Consider the following 19446-nt stretch of genomic DNA (forward strand, 5'->3'; position numbering starts at 1 on the left):
TTCTCTGTACCTTTTCTAATTCCGCTATATCTTTTTTGAGTTATGGTTATCAGAATTGTATATAATACTCAAGGTGCAGTCACACCATGGAGTGATACGGAGGCATTGTGATATTTTCAGTTTTATTTTCCATTCCTTTCCTAATAATTCCTAGCATACTGTTATGCCCATCCTGCCCATCGGTCACAAACGGCTGTGACCACGTGTATTTACTTCCTGCACCGCTCTCCTACCCTCCCCAGGTCTGCTCGTGGCACGGGCCAGTCTCCACCACCGCGTTCCCCGGGACTCCTCATGGCGGCCTGGATGCTGCTGCCACCCATGTTGACTTAGGGTCTTCCTAGGTGCGAGCGCGTGCCACCGGCCCCTCCTTTGGAGCGTCTTCGGCGGGAACCTTGGGGGTGTCCCTAATTGATGATGTCAACATCAGGGGTGTCCCTGGTTGATGATGTTAAGCTCCACCTTCGCCCTCAGCTAGCCAACTTGGCAACAAGTTATGTACATATCTAAAAATCCTGCCTTCGTGTTCCTGTGGCTACGCTATCAGGCTCTTGGACTTGGACCCTGTCTGGTACCCGCTCCTCGAGGGCCAGTGTGTGCTCCTACGGGGACTTGTTCTCCTGGACTACCCCACTCCTCAGGCTGGCTCTGTGCCTCCTGGGTCCTATCCTGCAAGGCCTCCCGCTCCTCGGGACCATCCCTGGAACACCTCTGCAACCCGTGAGTTCTACCGTAGGGCTTCCTCGCTCTGTGCTTACGTGTTACTCAAGAGACTGTTGGAGCCTCCCCACTCCTCGGGGCAGTGCTCTTGTGCTTTACTGCGACTGTCAGCACCTCCCCGCTCCTCAGGATCGCGTCAGCGTGCTACACTGAGACTGCCTGCACTCCTCCGCTCTTCGGGGCTGTGCATACTTCACCAGTAGAGACCTGGCTCGGGCTTCCCTGCTCCACGGGTTGGCCTACGTCATTACATCAACACCCTCTACACTGCGCAGCTCCGCCTCTCGGGGCTGCCTCTCCGGAATACCTCCTGCATGGCCAATCTTGTGCCTCCCACTCTGTGGTCTGTCTGGCGCCTTCCCCTTCAGGGTCTCTATTCAGGTATTGCCTCCAGCCTGCCACCTTACTGGGGTACTCTCCTGGCTCCCTGGGACCTCTCCATAGCTTTGCCCAGAGCTCCCCGTGGTGCCTGACCTCGCCTCCTGAACATGCTGACCTGTGGGGCTCCTCCCCACAGGTGGCAACAACTCGCATCTCGGGCCAAGGGTCCACATACCCACAAATTATAACACATACTATTTGCTTTCTTGGCTACCACACAGTGAGCAGAGGATTTCAACATATTATCCACAATGACGCCTAGATCTTTTTCCTGAATAGTGATTCCTCATGTGGAACCTTGCATTATATAGCTAGAGTTTAGATTGCTCTTCCCTATATGATTCACTATGCACTTGTCCACATTAAATGTCATCTGCCAGTCTTGCAAGGTACTCTTACAATTTCTCAATATCCTCTTATGATTTTACAACTTTAAATAATTTGGTCTCATCTGCAAATTTGAGCATCTCACTTGTTCCCATTTCAAGGTCACTGATAAATATTTTAAAAAGCAGTGGTTCCAGAACAGATCACTGAAGTACTCCATTATTCACCTTTCTCCACTGAGAAAATTGACCATTTAGCCCTACTCTCTGTTTTTTTTAACCAGTTCCCAATCCACAATAGGACACTGCCTCCTATCCCATGAATCTTTAATTTCCTAAGAAGTCTCTCATGCTTTCTGGAAATCTAGATATACTATATCAACCGGCTAACCTTTATCCACATGTTTATTCATGCCTTCAAAAAAAATGTAGCAGATTGATAAGGCAAGACTTTCCTTGGCTAAATCCATGTTGGCTTTGTCCTATTAAACTATCATTATCTATATATTCAGTGATTTTGTTTTTTATGTTAGTTTCTACCATTTTGCCTGGCACCAATATCATGCTCATTGGTCTATAGTTTCCTGGATCACCCCTGGAACCCTTTCCTTCCAATCTTCAGGAACCACAGATGATTCTAAAGATATTTTACAAATTACTAAGAGTATTTCTTCAGTTTCTACAGCACTGATTGCTTGTTAAATGAGGTTCGTAGAGCAGTACTCACTGTAAGGCTGGTGCTGTTTGGAACATATTGATCTTGCTCTCCGAGCAGTACATCAATGATGGGATGCCTGCCATTCTTTATCACTATTTCTCTAACATGATCTTTCACAGTTGGCCTGCAAAAACAGACAAGACTTGGAATCACTGCCTGCTACTTTTAATCAAAGTGCTGTTTGTGAGGTACATGTGCTATGATGGTTTGACCGCAGGCTGGTGCGAAGCTTGGCGGGAGCACAGGTGCAGGCGTGCAGAACGCTTGAGCTAGCTTTCTCCTTGCAAAAAGAAAGACACAAGCACAACACACTGTGGCTCTATCCTGTGAAACGTGGAGCTGTGCAAAAAATGTATATAAAGGAGTAAATCTTCACGGGATAAAATCAAATATTTACACGTTGTTCTGAATATCTTTATTTGTAGGGTGAGATAAAGTGCTGTGTGATGAATACCTCCATGAATTTAACCATTTAGCTGTGAGAAACAGACAGTTCCACGTGTCATGACTGTGCTTTAACAGGAAAAATCCCAGAAGCAGTTTTCCATCCACCATCTTAGTTGGCAGTAGGGAGCCATAGCAGCTGTAAGAAGTGGACAGAAAACAGGCAAACCAAAGCAAAAAGGAAAGTATTTTATTAGTAACTTAGGTTCTTGTACAAACCCTGGTCCTGGAAAAAACTGGACATAGAGACAGTAATGTAACATCATTTTCAGATGGACCTTTAAAAGGTATCACAGCTTACCAAGACTTCATTAACAAAATAGCAGACATGATGGTATGATCAGTCAATCAAAATACCAGTTAATTGGTGGTAATAATTTATAGTCCCACTTTGTGAGCATGTTCTCATGGTAACAGTTTAGAAAGATATTTTTATATGCATTTGCAACCCAAGTAAAACTCTCAATATCCTAACTTCAGGAACTGTAACTACAGCAACAAGGGTGAATTTAAAACTGGTTTTCATTGCTGATAAATTCATGTTGGGCACCATGAACTAAGCGTTATTCCCACAGACACAAAATAGGGGGCCAAAACCTCAACAGGCCTCTTAATATTAGGATTCCTTCTTTAAAAAGTAAAGGAGATCATTTCCGAAAGGAGTTACGCACGTAAAAGAGGCACATATCATAGCATTTTTCATAAGCTCATTTAGGTGCATAAAACCTTATGAAAATTCATTGAAATTGCAAAGGAGTTATGCATGTAAAAATAGCAATTTTCAAAAGACCATTTGTGTGTGTAAAATCATGTGCATCATTTTGAAAATTATCTCTAATATGCCAATTGTAGACCTTGAAACATCAGATTTCTTATCTCCTGGAATTTAAAAAAAATACTTTGGCAAAAACTGTTTTGCAATTTTCTTGCCTTTACCTATAACATTTTCATTCCAGAACCCAAAACCTCGTTCAAATAGAACATTTTGTATTTGTTTCCTATGCTATTCAGTGGAAACAGTTACAAAAAGCATCATTATATAGTGTCATAGCCAAGGTCAGCAGAGCTCCTGTAACCTAGTGATTCAGAACAAGTGACAAACTTTACAGTGTCCAGGAACTAGCACTCTTAACTACTGTAGTTTCAAGGATAATGTACATGTTCTGACACTCAGGCCAGTATATAATGCAATACAATTTAAACAATCCATGCATCAAAGCTCAACTACAAGATAATGCAAAAATCAAACAAGAGAGACTTCAGAAAAGACAGAACAGTAATAGTATGAGGAGGGAGCAAAAACAAAATTGAAAGTGCCAGCAACAATGCTCATTTCTATATAGGTGTCAGGAAGGATAAGATACTTTATACTTTTCCAAGGCCTCTCCCCTTCAGATGGGATCTATGAGGTGCCACATGCTAATGAATATTACCATCTATGGGCAACTTCTTTTGGTTGATCCAGTAAACGATATCACAACCTCCCAAGAATCCTGGCACATGAGCTAGCAATAAGCTTTGCTGGAAATAACTAGAGAACCACAGGAGAGAGGTGGTATAGTGACTAGGTTATTGAAAAGGGAGTCTGAGCTACCACCATGGCACACAAGTCACTATTTACAGACAAGTGATCATTAACATTCACTCTACACTGCGGGATTCTCTCCCTTGCTCTGTACACCTGAATCAGCAGACATGAGAACCTTTGACAGATCAGGACCCAGATTAGTCTGGCTGGACTCAAGGAAAGGGAATTATCAATTAAGAATACATTTCTCCTTCCTCTTCATCCAGCCAGACCAGTCCAGTCCAGATGTATGGGATTTACCCAGGTTATGCCTCCTCTGGGTGGGAGACTACCAAACCTGCTCTTAGAACCCCTAAGCCAAAGGCTGCCCGTCCTCTGGCTCAGATGACAAGACAACAATGCTTTGAAAAGAAATGCAAAGACGACCATGTAGCTGCTCTGCAAATCTCTTCCAGTGATACTAAGTGAAGCTCCACCCATGATGATGCTTGCACACTGGTTATGTGTGCGCCCGCAACCCCTTAGCTATATAGACTGAGTTTACGATCTCTGCAATCCAGTGAGCTATCTATGCCTCTGAAGCTGTGTCACCCTTTCTGGATCCACTGAAAAGGACAGAGATGATCCGACCTTCTGATCTCATGAGTCACCTTCAAATACCAAAGAGGAACCCTTTCTATATACAGGTGGGGAAGCTAACCATAATCTTCCTGACTTGACTCCCTCTTGAAGTATTACAGCCACTAACATGACTAGCAGGAAGCTTGTATAAGATATAGCCACAGGAAAGACAAACCAGTGATACTATAATATTTATTATAACCTTGGTATATAACAAAGCAGAAAATTTGAACCTATGGTAAGCCAACTCCAAACAGAAACATCTTTCCATGCCTAACTACCAAAATAAACAGGGTTATCTCTCATCCAAGCCGGGCTGTTCCCCACTTTGTCCAGAAGCGAAGGAAGTATGATGCTAGTGTCCAGTCAGTAGTTGAGTAGCTGGTTGTTATTACTTTCACACAGGCTGTTATTACGTTTTCCACAGGCTGCACGGTATCCCAGGCTGGAATCTTCCTTTTATCTTTTCAATTAGCAGTAGAAATTCTTTGCTCCATGTCTGGCTGAGCTCTTTCAGCAGCTGATTATCACCTTCAAGAAATAGGGGAGTCATGTCTTTGCAGCCATATGTGGGAGACCATCTCTCTTGCTCAAGAATACACTGTCCTTGAGTTAGTCATGTAGCTCATTAGCATGTTAAAACTTTATGTTCTGTGCCAAATGTCAGTGAAGCTGCTGGGCATAATGTCATTCTCCTGTGGGAAAGTATAACTGTGTTTATGATGTCAAACAGAAGTATTTTCTGCATACTGGCTCAAAGCAGGGAACAGGCAGACAATTCTTAACCTACTAAGCCCTCACTGACTAGGCCTCATGCTAATGCTCATGACTAACTAAGCTCTGTACCCACCCTATCAGATGGAAGGGAGACACACCACATGCTTAAGATGAAATTGTGATACAACTTTGGGAAGAAATGAGGGAACTGTGTGAAAAGACACAGCTTCCTCTGAGAACTTCAAAGATGGCTCCCTGCAAGACAGAGCTTGCAGTACTGATATTCTCCTGGCTGAACAGATCACTACCAAAAACACTGCCTTCACAGTGAGATTTTTCACCAAAGCCTTTCTCATTGGTTCAAATGGGAGATTATTTAGGTTCCTCAGAACCAAGTTCAGATTACTTGAAGATACCGCCTCTTTCCTGGGAGGCTGAAACGTTTTTGACTCCTCTTAGAAAGTGCGACACATCAAGATGATTTGGCAACAATCTTCCAATAAGACAGTCCCTAGAACAAGCAAGAGTTGTCATTTTTATTTTCAAAGATTTTAGGGCCAAACTCTTTTCTAAACCTTCCTGGAAAAAAGCCAAAACAGCCTTAGTGAAGTTTTTGGCTCACCACAAAGATTCTTCAGACTCTCACATACACTAGAGAAGTAGACACTATCCTGGAACTCAGAGTATTTACCACAATCTGAGAGTGGCCCTTCCTAGTCAAATGCACCCTCTCAAGGGCCATGTTGTAATACAGAATTGAGATAGGTCTTCAACAATCACTAGCCCCTTAAACAATAGATCACAGGCTTATGATAATTGAATAAGATTCCCTTCCAGAAGTCTTCATACCAGGGGCACCTCAGCCAATAGGAATCCATCAAAGTCACAAGGTCTCTCTGACTGGATATTCTCTGATTTACCCTGCCCACCAAGGGCCACAGAGGAAACACAAAGTACATCTCCAATGCAGCCATTCCTGAATCAGGCATTCAAACCAGATGAATCCCATTCCTTCCTTTAACTAAAGAATTTCCTCATCTTGGTGTTCATACCGGAGGCCATCAAATATATTTCTGGTTCTTCCCATTCAGCAGCTATCATGAAGAATACCTCTTCCAACAGCTCCCACACTCCTGGAACCATGTTTTAACTGAGAAAATCTGCCTGAATATTCTTTACTCCTGCTATGTGCACTCCGAGAGCACTCTTACATGTTTCTCTGCCCATGTTAGCAACTGGGTTGGCTTTTCCACCACTTGAGAATTCCTGGTTTCTCCCCCTCCTGTGGTTCACGTATGCTACCATCATAACATTGTCCAAGAAAATTCTGACCATTTATTCCCAAAGAAGAGGAGCAAACTGTAGAAGTGTCAGCCTTATTGCTTGTTTCTAACTGATGGATGGATCATTTGGTTTCTTCTGATCTACCTGAGCTACCTGATCTAAAGAGTGCACCACCAATCCAAAGGACTGACATTGGTCACCACTGTAACCCAAGCACTCTCATTCCACTCTCAAGTTCTTAACCATCAGCTACCAACTGACCTTGGTCTCCTCTGATAACAAGAATCTCGTCAAATAAACCTGAAACTGGGGCGGGACTACCTCAACAGCAATGCCCTCTGTAAAGACAACATATGCGCTCTTGCACATGGTGCCAAGTTCAGACCCCAATACCTGAAGATAGTCTGGAGTCCCAAGGTCTGTTAGAGTGTGTCTACCTCCTGTTGATGTTGGCTTAGTGGATTCACCTGCTAAGCTGTGTCAACCATGCCACAACCAAGGGCTCACACTCCATGACTTGATGCAAGTCAGCAAGGTTCTAAAAGTCACTCATGTTAGAATGGAAACTCTGAGCTTGGTGATGGTATCAGTAAGACAAGGGGAGCATCTAACATCTTTAGATCTGATGAAAGTGCATCTGCACTTTCCTATAGAAATAGAACATCAAAAGTACCTACGGTTCATTGTTCTGGGAGGACACTTCCAGTTTTGGGCACTCCCCCTTAGGCTAGCGACTGCTCCAAGAACCTTTTCCAAGGTTATAGTAGTAGTGACAGCAATCCTACGTTAAGAAGAAATTATGGTTCATCCCTATCTAGATGACTGGTTGGATCTGGGTAAAGTCACAGCCAGAGTTGTTCAGCTGCTGCAGAATCTGGGCTGGGTGGTGAATTTCTACAAAAGCAAGTTATTGCACTCTCAGTCCTTGGTATATCTCTGGGGGCTCGCTCTGACACAAAGGAAGGTCTGGTACAGATGACAGAGGAGAGAATTCAGAAGTTGCAAAAGTATGGGCGTAATTAGCTGTGTTTAAAAAAGGTTTGGATAAGTTCTTGGAGGAGAAGTCCATTACCTGCTATTAATTAAGTTGACTTGGAAAACAGCCACTGCTATTACTAGCAATGGTAACATGGAATAGACTTAGTTTTTGGGTACTTGCCAGGTTCTTATGGCCTGGATTGGCCACTGTTGGAAACAGGATGCTAGGCTTGATGGACCCTTGGTCTGACCCAGTATGGCATGTTCTTATGTTCTTATCTTTAAATGGCACATGATTCATTAGTGGGTATAACCATAAGAAAATAAAAGGAGTTGCTATTTCCCACAAGTTACAGCTACATGTTTTTTGCTTTATAAAAAAAACTAAAAAAGAAGAAAAAAACACTATACAATAATTTTGGGGAGAAACAACAAAAATTACACATATACAGTTACCCTACAACATGCTAATCTGTGAAAGATTCACAGCATTCATAAACTTCCATGGTGAAAACTGTGAATCAGCATGGATTGTTGGACACTTTAAAGGAATAAGACTACACCCACTTGAACATTTTTTACATTTTGTTGAGTCAGTGCATCAGACTTGCATGCATTTAAATGAGTTTATTTCCATTTATCAAATTTCCATTGTCCACATCTTTCAGGGCAATAATGTTTTATTGGGAGACAAAGCATATATGTATAACCTGCTCCCCCAGCCCCTGACATCCAATTATTGGATAAGTCTTCACCCTCTGAGTCAATACTTAATGGAAGAATCTTTGGCAACAATTAAACAATTACAGCTATAAGTCTGTTGGGATAGATCTCCAGCAAATTTGTACTTCTAGATTTGTCAATATTTGTCCATTCTTCTTTACAAACTCTATCAAGATCCTTGGAGAGTGTGGCTTGAGGTCAGTGCTCTGACTGGGCCATTTCAGGACATTTACTTTCATTTTTTAGCTATGACAGTGTAGCTTTGGTTGTGTGCTTCTGGTTATTATGCTAGGTGAACTTACGTCCCAGTTTCAGCTTTCTTGCAGAGCACAGCAGGTTTTCCTCAATGACTTTTCTGTACTTTTCTCCATTCATTGTCCCCTTTATCCTGACAAGTGCTCCAGTCCCCCTTCAATGAGAAACATCCTCCGGGGCCCTAGGCGCTGTGATGGGGTTCCCAGATTACACAGTCTCTTTCACACATACCTCAACACTCACAAAGAGGGGTCCCATCGATCTAAAATGGCACTCTCGAAATAAAAAGGCTTAGTCCAAAGCTGGTGTTCAAATAATAAAGAGGGTTTCCTTAAGCTTCAAAATTAAGATCAAAGCAATAATTCAAAAAAAGCATAAAAAGCATAAAAAGCATAAGGAAAATACAAGTTAGAAAAAAAACATGTTTCTTGGTACATAGTGCTGTTTCTGATGATCCTCCTGCTTTCAGCTGTGTCCTGGTCCAAAATGCCTTCTCCAGTGAGGGTAGGTAAATTGTTTTCCAACTCCAAAATGTACTAGGGATGCTAGAAAAACTTTCTCCAGTTCCAAAATAGGTTAGAGCAGTGGGCTAAGAACCAGGAAGCCAGGGTTCAAATTCCACTGTCACTCCTTGTGGGCAGGGAAAATACCTACTGTACCTGGATGTAACTTGCCTTGAGTTACAATGAAAAGGCGTGAGCTAAATACACACTAAAATAAAATATATATATGGGGGAGGGGGAATGGGCTATCACTAAGAATATCTTTTAAAGCTGAAGGAGACGAAGAAAGAAATCAGGAAAGGAAAAGGGCTCGTGAAAAAAAGAACTGCCAAAGAGGTAAAGCGAGCAGCCAAAACATTTTTCAGATATATCAGAGAAAGAAGGGAGGCCCGAAGTGGTATAGTGAAATTGAAAGGTGACGAGATGCACTGTGTGAAGAGAGATAAAGAAATGGCAGAAATAAGACCGTAGACGAAACTCTGTTAACAGAAGAGAATGTATGGGAAGAGCTAGGAAAACTGAAAGTGGGCAAGGCCATGGGGCCAGATGAGGTACATCCCAGGATACTGAGGGAGCTCAGAGATGTGCTGGCGGGTCCGCTGCATTATCCATTCAATTGATCCCTGGAAACACAAGTGGTGCCATGAGATTGGAAAAGAGCGGTGGTGGTGCAGCTTCACAAGAGTAGTAGCAGAGAGGAGGCTGTAAACTACAGGCTGGTTAGCCTCACCTCGGCGGTGGGAAAATTAATGGAGACTCTGCGGAAGGAAAGGATAGTGAACTATCTAAGGAGCCAGGACAATCTACAGTCAGGACCCCAGCATGATTGATTTTTTTGATTGGGTGACTAAAGAATTGGATCGAGGAAGAGTGTTCGATGTGATCTACTTGGATTTCAGCAAATCTTTTGATATGGTGCTGCACAGGAGGCTTGTGAATAAAATGAGAAGCTTGGGAATGAGCACCAATGTGGTGGAGTGGATTACAAACCGGTAGACGAATAGAAGACAGTGTATAATGATAAATGGATCCTACTCTGAAGAGAGACCAGTGTTAAGTGGAGTGCCACAAGGATCGGTGTTGGGACAGGTTCTGTTCAATATCTTTGTGAGTGACATTACAGAAGGGATAGAAAGTAAAATTTGTCTATTTGTGGATGATGTTAAGATCTACAACACTCATGTTTTCTTAAAATGCTACTCATTTTACAAATTCTGCAAGGAGTATGTAAACTTATGAGCACAAGTGTACATGCATATATATACACACATATACATATATGTATATTCTAAGAAAATATTATAGAAACAATGAATTTTAAACAAAAATGAAGAACTGATTAGCTTGTGGAAGGATGACAGAATCTATCCTGCAGCATATAAAGAGATATATATATATATATATATACACACACACACATCCTTTCCAGAATTTTCACACGTACTCTGCAAGCTAATGATGTTGGTCTTTTTCTTTAAATTTGGTTTCTTTCACAAAACAACCACAGAAGTATCCACCTAGCAAAACTGAACTCAATCATTAAACAAATTAGTCAATCCATAACCCAGATTTACATATATTTGGGTAACCAGGAAAAGTAATTATAAACATTTTCTCTGCTGTTTAGCATATTAGAGAACTATAGTAATTCTTTCTGCAGCTTAGCTGATAAGACTTACTCCATACCAATGTAAAAGCGTTAGGGTGCTATTTAATATTCCATGGATTATTTAATCTTTCTAAACTGAGTTAATCAAATTTCAATTTGTTTTTCTCTGTCAGAAAACGTGCAGACCACAGCGCCATGCCCCCATGCATGATGATGATATCTCTCTGTCATGCAGACAGCTCCACTGCAAACCTCTAGCACTATGTACTCCATGTTTGCTCTAACCCTCATACTCTGAACTAGCAGCACAAGCAAGGCTAAGATTTCACAGTGTTGGGGTATATTGGCCAGGGCACACCGAACAGACAAAAGGGACTGTGATGATTGCGCCTGTGGTGGAGGAGAAATAAAAAATTCGAGAAAACATGGGACAAGCAGAGAATCCTTGGCAGCGAGAGAGTTGGGTCCACAGCCTGTGAACAAGTCAAGTCTGTAGGTACTGATGTGGAAACGGACAGAGCAGATCAGCCTTATGGTTGGTATTTCTTGTCATAGTCTTTGTTTCTGTGTTTTATGAAATGCTAGTTAGGTACTCTGGGTGGTAAAGCCTGCTGCACATCATAGAAGTGGGAGGAGAGGGTGCCTGGCCGTCCTATTGGCTGAAGGACCACATGAGTGCTAGAGTACTGTTGCGTTCGTGCCTCTTCTTGCACCTCGCTCCACCCTCTACCTTGGGAGTGACTCCCTTCGGCTCTGACGGACAGATGCAGCCGCGGCTTCTCCCTGCCTCTTGGTCCCGGTGTCCCCGGGCTGGCTTGACACTATGGATCCGCCATGTTCCTGATGACATAAGGGCGCGCGCGCGCTCCAGACTTTGTACCAGCAAGGGCGCGGACCTCGGGGGCATCCCCCCATAGTGACGTCACCCATTTCCACTTTAAAAGGTCTTTGTTTGCTAACCTCTAATGAATTAGAAAGGAACTCCAACAGGACTTGCTTCGGCAGTCCACGATACTTGCAACAACGATTCAAATCAGCGAGGGGAATCCTTCTCCAGTGCTCGGCCTTTTCAAACTTACCAGGAGAACCCGCTCCACGGGGGCTCTGGACTCTCTTCTTGATTTCAGATTGCCAAGACGGGATCCGGTACTCGCTTCTCAAGGGCCTACGTTCCTGAATACTCAGAAGACTCTTCATTGCCTGGAAGCGATCGCAGACATGAACAAAGTGAGTTCTATTGTAGATAGGAATCGGTACTCGCTCCACGAGGGCCTACATTCCTATAGCTCTGAAGACTCCCTTCCATCCAAGACGTTATTGCAGGTATGGAGATCGAGAATTATATTGGCAAGATTGCAGTAGGAACCGGTCCTCGCTCCACGAGGGCCCATGTTCCTAGAATCCTTTACAGACTCTCTTCTACTCTAGAAGCCATTTCATATACAACTATTGCGAGTTCTTATTATAGACTGTTTATAGGAACCAGTGCTCGCCGACGGCTCTTGTTCCTGAATATACTGAAGACTCTCTGTGGCATAGAGACCATTGCAGACATCTACTATTGTGAGTGTACCATCTTGTATCCAGTATACCCTGTCTACTCACTACTTCTAGTCTCTCTCTCTACAGCTCAGCGACCCAGAGATCATATTCCAGTATCAGAAGGCCGTCAGTCTTGCCGGACACATCGACTCACTACTGCCACCACTGGTGGTCCAGCTTCCAGCCTAATAAAGAACTATTTGTGTTTATTTCATATTCTGGCCTAGCCGGTGGTTCCTCTCAGGATCTCCTCCTGGAGGCGCTGTCATCTGCCATCGGCCCAGGGATTCACCATTTCCTCCAAGTGGTCATTCCTTACACTGCTATCACTCTGTGGGAGCCAACCACTACCGACCACTAACACTGCTTACGGAAGTATTATATAGATAGCTACCTTCTCTTTCTATGAGACTTGCCAGCAGCCTATATATAATAGATTGCTACTCCGGAGCGGAGGCATGATAGATTGCTATCTCAGTAGCGAAGTACAATATACCTATTGTTAGCTCCTCTCCTCAGAAGAGTATCATTGAACAGTTTGCCAATTCCTCTTCCCTGGGGAGTTGATCCATAACAGATTGCCACCTCCTTCCATTACAGGAGCATCTACAGCAGTTCGCTAACATATTACTAACTCCGCCCTCCTGGCGTGGTAAGCATTACAGATAGCTAACTCCTCCCCTCTGGAGGAGCAGATCATGACAGATTGCTAACTCCTCCCCCTTTCAGGAGAAAAGCAGAACAGATTGCTAACTCTGCCCTCCTGGAGGGATGAGCGATAACAGATTGCTAACTCCTCCCCTCTGAAGGAGGAGAGCATAACAAGTACCTTTTATTCAAACAGTCACATAATAAAAAAAATTCTTGCTGTCCAACTCCCTACTCAATTGCCAGGATTGCAACATTATTCTGCTGAAAGGTGTTTCTTGTTCTGATGACTTGCCCTCTTTTACTTATTTTATTTACTTATTTAGATTTTTATATACCGTCATTCCATGTGAGACTCACTAGATCACAACGGTGTATAAAGTTAAACATAATGAACAACGGAAGAGTTAAAAGGAAGGCATATAAACAAGGAAGACAATCAAAGGACATATTATGGAATTAAGTGGAAAACATTTAGTTACTGAGTTAGCGAGAAGGCATTGTTGAAGAGCCAGGATTTCAGATCTTGTTTAAATTTCTTGGTGTTGGTAGATATTTGAAGGTTTTCTAGTAAGGAGTTCCAGAGCCTAGGAACTGCTACTGATATAGCTCTGTCTCTTGTTTGTTTTAGGTGGTATTTTTTTTATAGTTGGGATTTCAAGTAAGCCTTTGTTATGAGATCTCAGTTATCGTGTAGGAATACGAGGATTAAATTTTATTCCTAGTAATTCATTGTTGGCATTCAAGTTATGGTGAATTATTGTTAGAACTTTGTAGATTATTCTGGATTGCACAGGGAGCCAATATAGAGCAATCAGGGTCAGGGTGATGTGATCTTTTACACAGAGTAGCCAGCCCCATCTCACATATAAGAAACTAACCAACAAATGGATTACATCACCCTGTGATGCAATGGGATCTGATGCAAGGCAACTCTGCATCCAGTCCTTCTACACCAAGTCATACGGCTGGGGCCGACTCAGAGCATCACTTTCACAACACTGATGTCCAACTTGAGCAATGTCCTGCCGGGAGAATATTCTGGATGGAATATGATAGACTGAAGACAAGATTTCAAATACTCATCTAGGTTTGCTATTCTTCATATTTACTTTACTTTTCCTTCACGAAGCTTCCACTCTCTTTTCTAAAACCCTCCTCTTTAACGACTATAGCCTGACATAATATTTATATAAAATCTAAAAGAAAAACACATACATGCATGCTCTTCCTCTTTGTAAAGCTTTTGCAGCCTTATATAGCAATGGGTTTGTCAACACCACCTTCAAACAATGTGGAACCTGTAATTGCTGATTAATTTTACTTCATTTTAGATTTAAATATAATAGGCTAATAGTAACATAATAATTCAATCAACATTAATGAAAGGAAATGATTACCTGCAATAACCTCCTTGCTTTGCAGCTTGAGCCAATGAAAAAATGCAGTCCACAGCTGCTAAGTGACCAATTGCTGTGCACACGGAGCGATAATGTTCTCCAAACCGGCTAAAATGGATACAAAAAGAAGACAAAAAAATAGGTAAGTGCAGCAGCATCATGCACACGAAGGGCCCCACTCTTCCAACCATATCTGGGAAAAGCTCAAACAGAAGAAAACAGTTAAGATAACAATATATGGTGGAACTATCTTACAGCAAGCTGCGACTTAGGGGGAAAACTCTTCACGACAATCAGGGGGTTCATTAAAGCAGGAAAAACAGTTTCCCCAATTAATCTTCAGGAGAAAAAAACATCATGTACATGCTGCTAAAAATAAAGAGCGTGAGCAGCCATTTCCAGCCTTCCTTCCTCACTTTTGTGAATCAAGGTCTTTTTTTTTTTTTATTTGTTTAAACTTAAGTACTGCAGACCAGACCAAAAATAATCAAACTAATGTGCTTATTAAAATGATATGGTCTGCTCTGCAGTTTTTTCCACTATAACAGGAGCTTTATCAACTACAAGTTTTTCTTCATTGAATGATACTGTGGAAAGCCACTTGACTTCAGTGAAACTTTAATGTTTCCAAACAAATCACTACAAGAGCTCATCGTAAAAGAGATCTGCCATATGAGGCATTCCGATTTACTCGTGTGTCATCGCACATACATATAAAATGACAGCAGCAATGTCTTCTACACCTAGCAAACTAATTAACATTTGCCACAGCAAAGGTGCCTGAAGGGAATCGAGTAGTTGCTTGAGGATTGTCGATCCTGACCTCACTGCCCTTGATGCCTTGGCAGCAAAGTCCCACATCGTCTTTTCCACGGCCGCTGGACCCATTTTTCTAGTTCCTTCCTGAACATCACCAATGCTAACACCAACTTGGAGGCAGGAGGGGTGGCCACATTCTCTTTGTTACAGAGAGGTTGATTGGTGACTAACATCAGGACTGGTGGAGACCGTTGTGAGCCCCTGGCATTCTTAAAGGATGTGTTATCCTCACCACAGGGCTGCTTCAGGGGTTCTCAGTCAGAGCTGGACTGTCCCTGCTCTCAGCGTAAATAGGGACCAATGCTGATGCATGTTCACTTTTCCTCATCGCTTAGCATGGGTCTTACTCGATGCAGAACTCAATTTCTTCTTTGAATGGGAGGAGCCGGATGATGGAACCACAGGGCTCCCTGAAGCCAATGACTCACCTGCCATCGGTACCATCCAGGGTCCTTAAATTTTGATGCCTCTAATGCCGATGGTTCGGATTTCCGAATGGGACCATCATGCTTTTGCGGTCATCTCACTGCACTTGTACCTTGTAAAGTTTTGTTGTTTTTATAGCCTTTTTTATGTTTTTTGTTTTAGCTAGTAGCATGTTTGTATATTTATTTGTTGGTATAATTTAATTTTTAATTGTGTCAGTTTTCTTGTTAACTGCTTAGCATGAGTATCCTTATAGGCGGTATTTATTTATTTAAGATTTTTCTATACCGGCATTAGTGTGCAAACATCATACCAGTTTACATTGCAACTGAAAGATTGAAAATACAATGAACAGGGGAGGGGGAGGGGAGTATAAATAATTACAGAGATACAATAGTACAGAAAGTGCAAAAAAACAGCAGAGATAAACGTTAAACAATAAAGCTATATGCAAAGGCGAACTTATATACAAGGGCATAAGAATGAAATTGAATACAGGGGTCCTATAAAGAATACAGGGTGATTTATAATCTTAATGATGAGCCTTTATTAGAAGTGTATGTGAGCATGTAGTAAGGGGGGAGAGGACTAAGAGAGCTGATTATTCTGGGTAGGCTTGTCGGAAGAGCCAGGTCTTTAGTTTCTTTCTGAATAAGTGTAGACGGGAGGAAGTTCCATTGTTTGGGGCCTGCTAAAGAGATCCCTTTTGGCGGAGAGGTGGGCTCTTTTAAGAGGGGGTACTGTTAAGAGTTCCTTTATTGATGGATCTGGTGGGTCGATCAGAGCGTGTGAGGCAGAAGGGCTCATCAAGCCAGTTGGAGTTGTAGGAGTAGATGGATTTGTGAATTATGGATAGGGTTTTAAAGAGAATGCGGGTTGCTATGGGGAGCCATGGTCTTGGCAATTGGGTATATAAGACCTTTTAGCTAAATAAATAAATAAATAAATAAATAAATAAATAAATAAAGAACAAACACTTGTAGTGCCCCTGGATGTCATTCAATGCCCGCAGGCACAGGACACATCTATCATTGGGATCTGAAATAGACATGGTCCTGCCGTACTAAGGGCACTGCTGGAACCTGAAGATAATTCAGAACAAAACAAAAGTGATTCAAAATCGAATTTGATGGTTGATAGCCAGTGTGCATTGACAGTCCCACCACACTGGGGAATGGCAGCAAACAGAAAGTCAAACAGCCAAAAAAGTCAGAATTTGCATGAAAACATGCCAAAGGTTAAGAAAAAAACTAAAAGAGAGGCCCGAACCGTGACCTACAAGCTCCTCAGAAAAAGAGATTCTGAAGGGACCCTGTGTGGATGCGTGGTATAAATGCATACTGTGAGCAGGCCCAATAGGCTTATTCAAAGTTTTAGAAAGTTTGATATAGTTTTTCTGCGCCGGGCTCTATCAGACAATGTCACCCAATTGTGAGGACTGCCATCCTACTTGATATCGGAGAATACAATTCTCCTTCAATCAGGGCCTTGTACTGACTAAAGGTTTTCTGTCCATGTAACATAAAAACATCTTAGAAGTTTAAGCAAGAGTTACTTTTTCCCCATAAAGTGACATTTTGCCAAGACCATGAGTGGCTCCAAATGGTGTCCACAACGCTGCAGAAAAGGAGAGCGGGTGGCCTGGCTGCAGCCACCGGCACTGAGGTGCAGTGCGGGGAATGAGCCAAGGGCGCTCTCCCCCGCCATGGAGAAAGAAAGGAGCACAGGTGGGTGCCAGCACCTGTCCATTGGTTCCTCCCTCCGCTCATCCACCACCACCACCGGCGTCCACAAGTGAGCGGCTGCAAAGCTGCAGGAAAGGAGAGCGGGCAGCCTGGCTGCAGCCACCGGCACCGAGGAGCAGCACGGGGAACGAGCAAAGGGTACCCCCCTCCACCATGGAGAAAGAAAGGAGCACAGGTGGCTGCCGGCACCAGGCCCTCGGGTCCCTTCCTCTGCTCACCCACCATTAGCAACGGTGTCCACAAGTAAGAAGTGGCAACGCAGCAGGAAAGGACAGCGGGAAGTATGGCCACAGATACCGGTGCTGGGAAGCAGCGCGGGGAACAAGCCTAGGGTGCCCCTCCCCCACGGAGAAAGGAAGGAGCCCAGGAGGGTGCCAGCACCAGTCCCATAGGTCCCTCCCTCTGCCCGCCCACCCTCCACCAGCGTCCACAAGTGAGTGGCTGCAACGCTGCAGGCGCTTGCGCCGACAGGTGCGCACCCTTGGTACATGTACAAAGAAGCGCAACAAAGGAGCCTGCTCCTTCGTGCGCCCCTGAAGTGACGACTGAAGCAAGAAAATTTGAATTTCAGCCATACCCAAGCACATCATAATATGGAGCCAGTCAACCTCACTGATACCATCACAGGACGAGGAAACTATAGAGATCATCAGAGAACCTCAAAACACAAGCAAAGAGAGGACGAAAACCTGATCTATCCCAAGATAAGTAACAACTCTCCTGTAATTTCTCCTTGCCTAATGTTTACTCTCCTATTACTAAATGCTCAACCACTGAAAAAATAATCTCACTGATAAATGAATTACTACAGGATCTAAATCCCACTATCTTCTGCATTACTGAAACATGGCTGAAAGACAGAGATAATGTCTTCCTAAACCAAATTGATCACTCCAACTATGATATCTTTCACTTCCCCAGACACAAACAAAAAGTTGAGGGTCTCTTAATAATCTTCAAGAAAGATCCTTTTGTTTCTAAACTGCAAGTTTTTTAAGCTGTTGCCCTTATTTGACAAGCTGTTACCCCTTATGTTTCTAAACTGCTAATTTTTAAGCTGTTGATTTTATGCCCTTATTTTCTAAACAAGTTATCACCCTTTCTGCTCCAAATTGCTAGTTTTTAAGTTATTCATAATTCTGTTTTCAGTTCCCTGTAAAGCCCGTTTGCTGCTTATTGTTCTGTTATGTGTAAACCGATGTGATGTTCCCAACGAACATCGGTCTATAAAAATGTTCAAATAAATAAAAATAAATAAATAAACCCTACAAATTTGAGATAAACCCACCCAATGAGGTTGCAATACTAAAATCACTTCTAAATATTGGTCTGATCTATAGCCCACCTAGAACACTCCAAAAAGACTGCTCACCTCTAATCCAAATCTTCACTAAAGCATTTCTAGCTCCAGAATCAACTCTAATGCTAAGTGTAGACAGCATATCTAAATCTACAGCATGTGAAATCTTTCTAGATTCTATGGAAGTCATGGGTTGGTCACAATTTGTATCCAAGTCCACTCATAAAGCAGGACACATCCTTGTCCTAATTTTCGCCAATCACAATAACTGTGTAATCAATTCTTCTCACAAAATATTGCCCTGGTCTGATCACCAGCTAATAAAGGCAGAAGTAACTCATCACCACACAACAAACTAACTCACATAATAATCAATCTTGCACATACAGAAAAAAGATAGAACCAGAAACACTTGAAGAAACTATTAAAAATAAAATAACTGAGTTCGATCACAATAATGCCTCCTCGTCTTTTGACTCCTGGGATAAAATCAGCAATGAAATAGTAGATACGCAATGCGCAATCCAGAAAACAACATTCCAAATTGAAGGCAAGACAACTAAACAAAAGAAACCTTGGTATAGCGAAGAGCTAAGACACACTAAACAGACCCTGAGAAAATCTGAAAAGCAATGGAGGAAATGCCAATCTACGGAATCCTTAGAAAAATACAAATCCCTATTAACAAAATACCGTGAACAAACCAATAAAGCAAAAAATGACTATTATGCAAAACAGATTCTTAGTGTAATATTTAAT

The 19446-nt window shown here is 42.6% G+C and overlaps 1 protein-coding gene across 5 annotated transcripts in view; it reads right to left on the minus strand.

Annotated features, from left to right (window-relative positions):
* MSH3 (mutS homolog 3) overlaps positions 1-19446 on the minus strand; it is a 597715-nt gene that overhangs the window by 181463 nt on the left and 396806 nt on the right. For 4 of the 5 annotated variants that reach the window (XR_003852288.1, XR_003852291.1, XM_029574160.1 and 1 more), the window contains exons 18-20: positions 14398-14505; positions 2600-2728; positions 2155-2269 (exon numbers count right to left, since the gene is read on the minus strand). Coding sequence is in view for 3 of the 5 variants with exons in the window: in XM_029574160.1 (XP_029430020.1) it covers positions 2155-2269; positions 2600-2728; positions 14398-14505 (352 nt within the window). In the remaining 2 variants the exon portion in view is untranslated. The remainder of the gene's footprint in view (positions 1-2154; positions 2270-2599; positions 2729-14397; positions 14506-19446) is intronic. The other variant, XM_029574170.1, reaches the window with a different exon arrangement.

This window comes from Rhinatrema bivittatum, chromosome 1, assembly GCF_901001135.1.
Source record: "Rhinatrema bivittatum chromosome 1, aRhiBiv1.1, whole genome shotgun sequence".
Lineage (NCBI taxonomy): Eukaryota > Metazoa > Chordata > Amphibia > Gymnophiona > Rhinatrematidae > Rhinatrema > Rhinatrema bivittatum.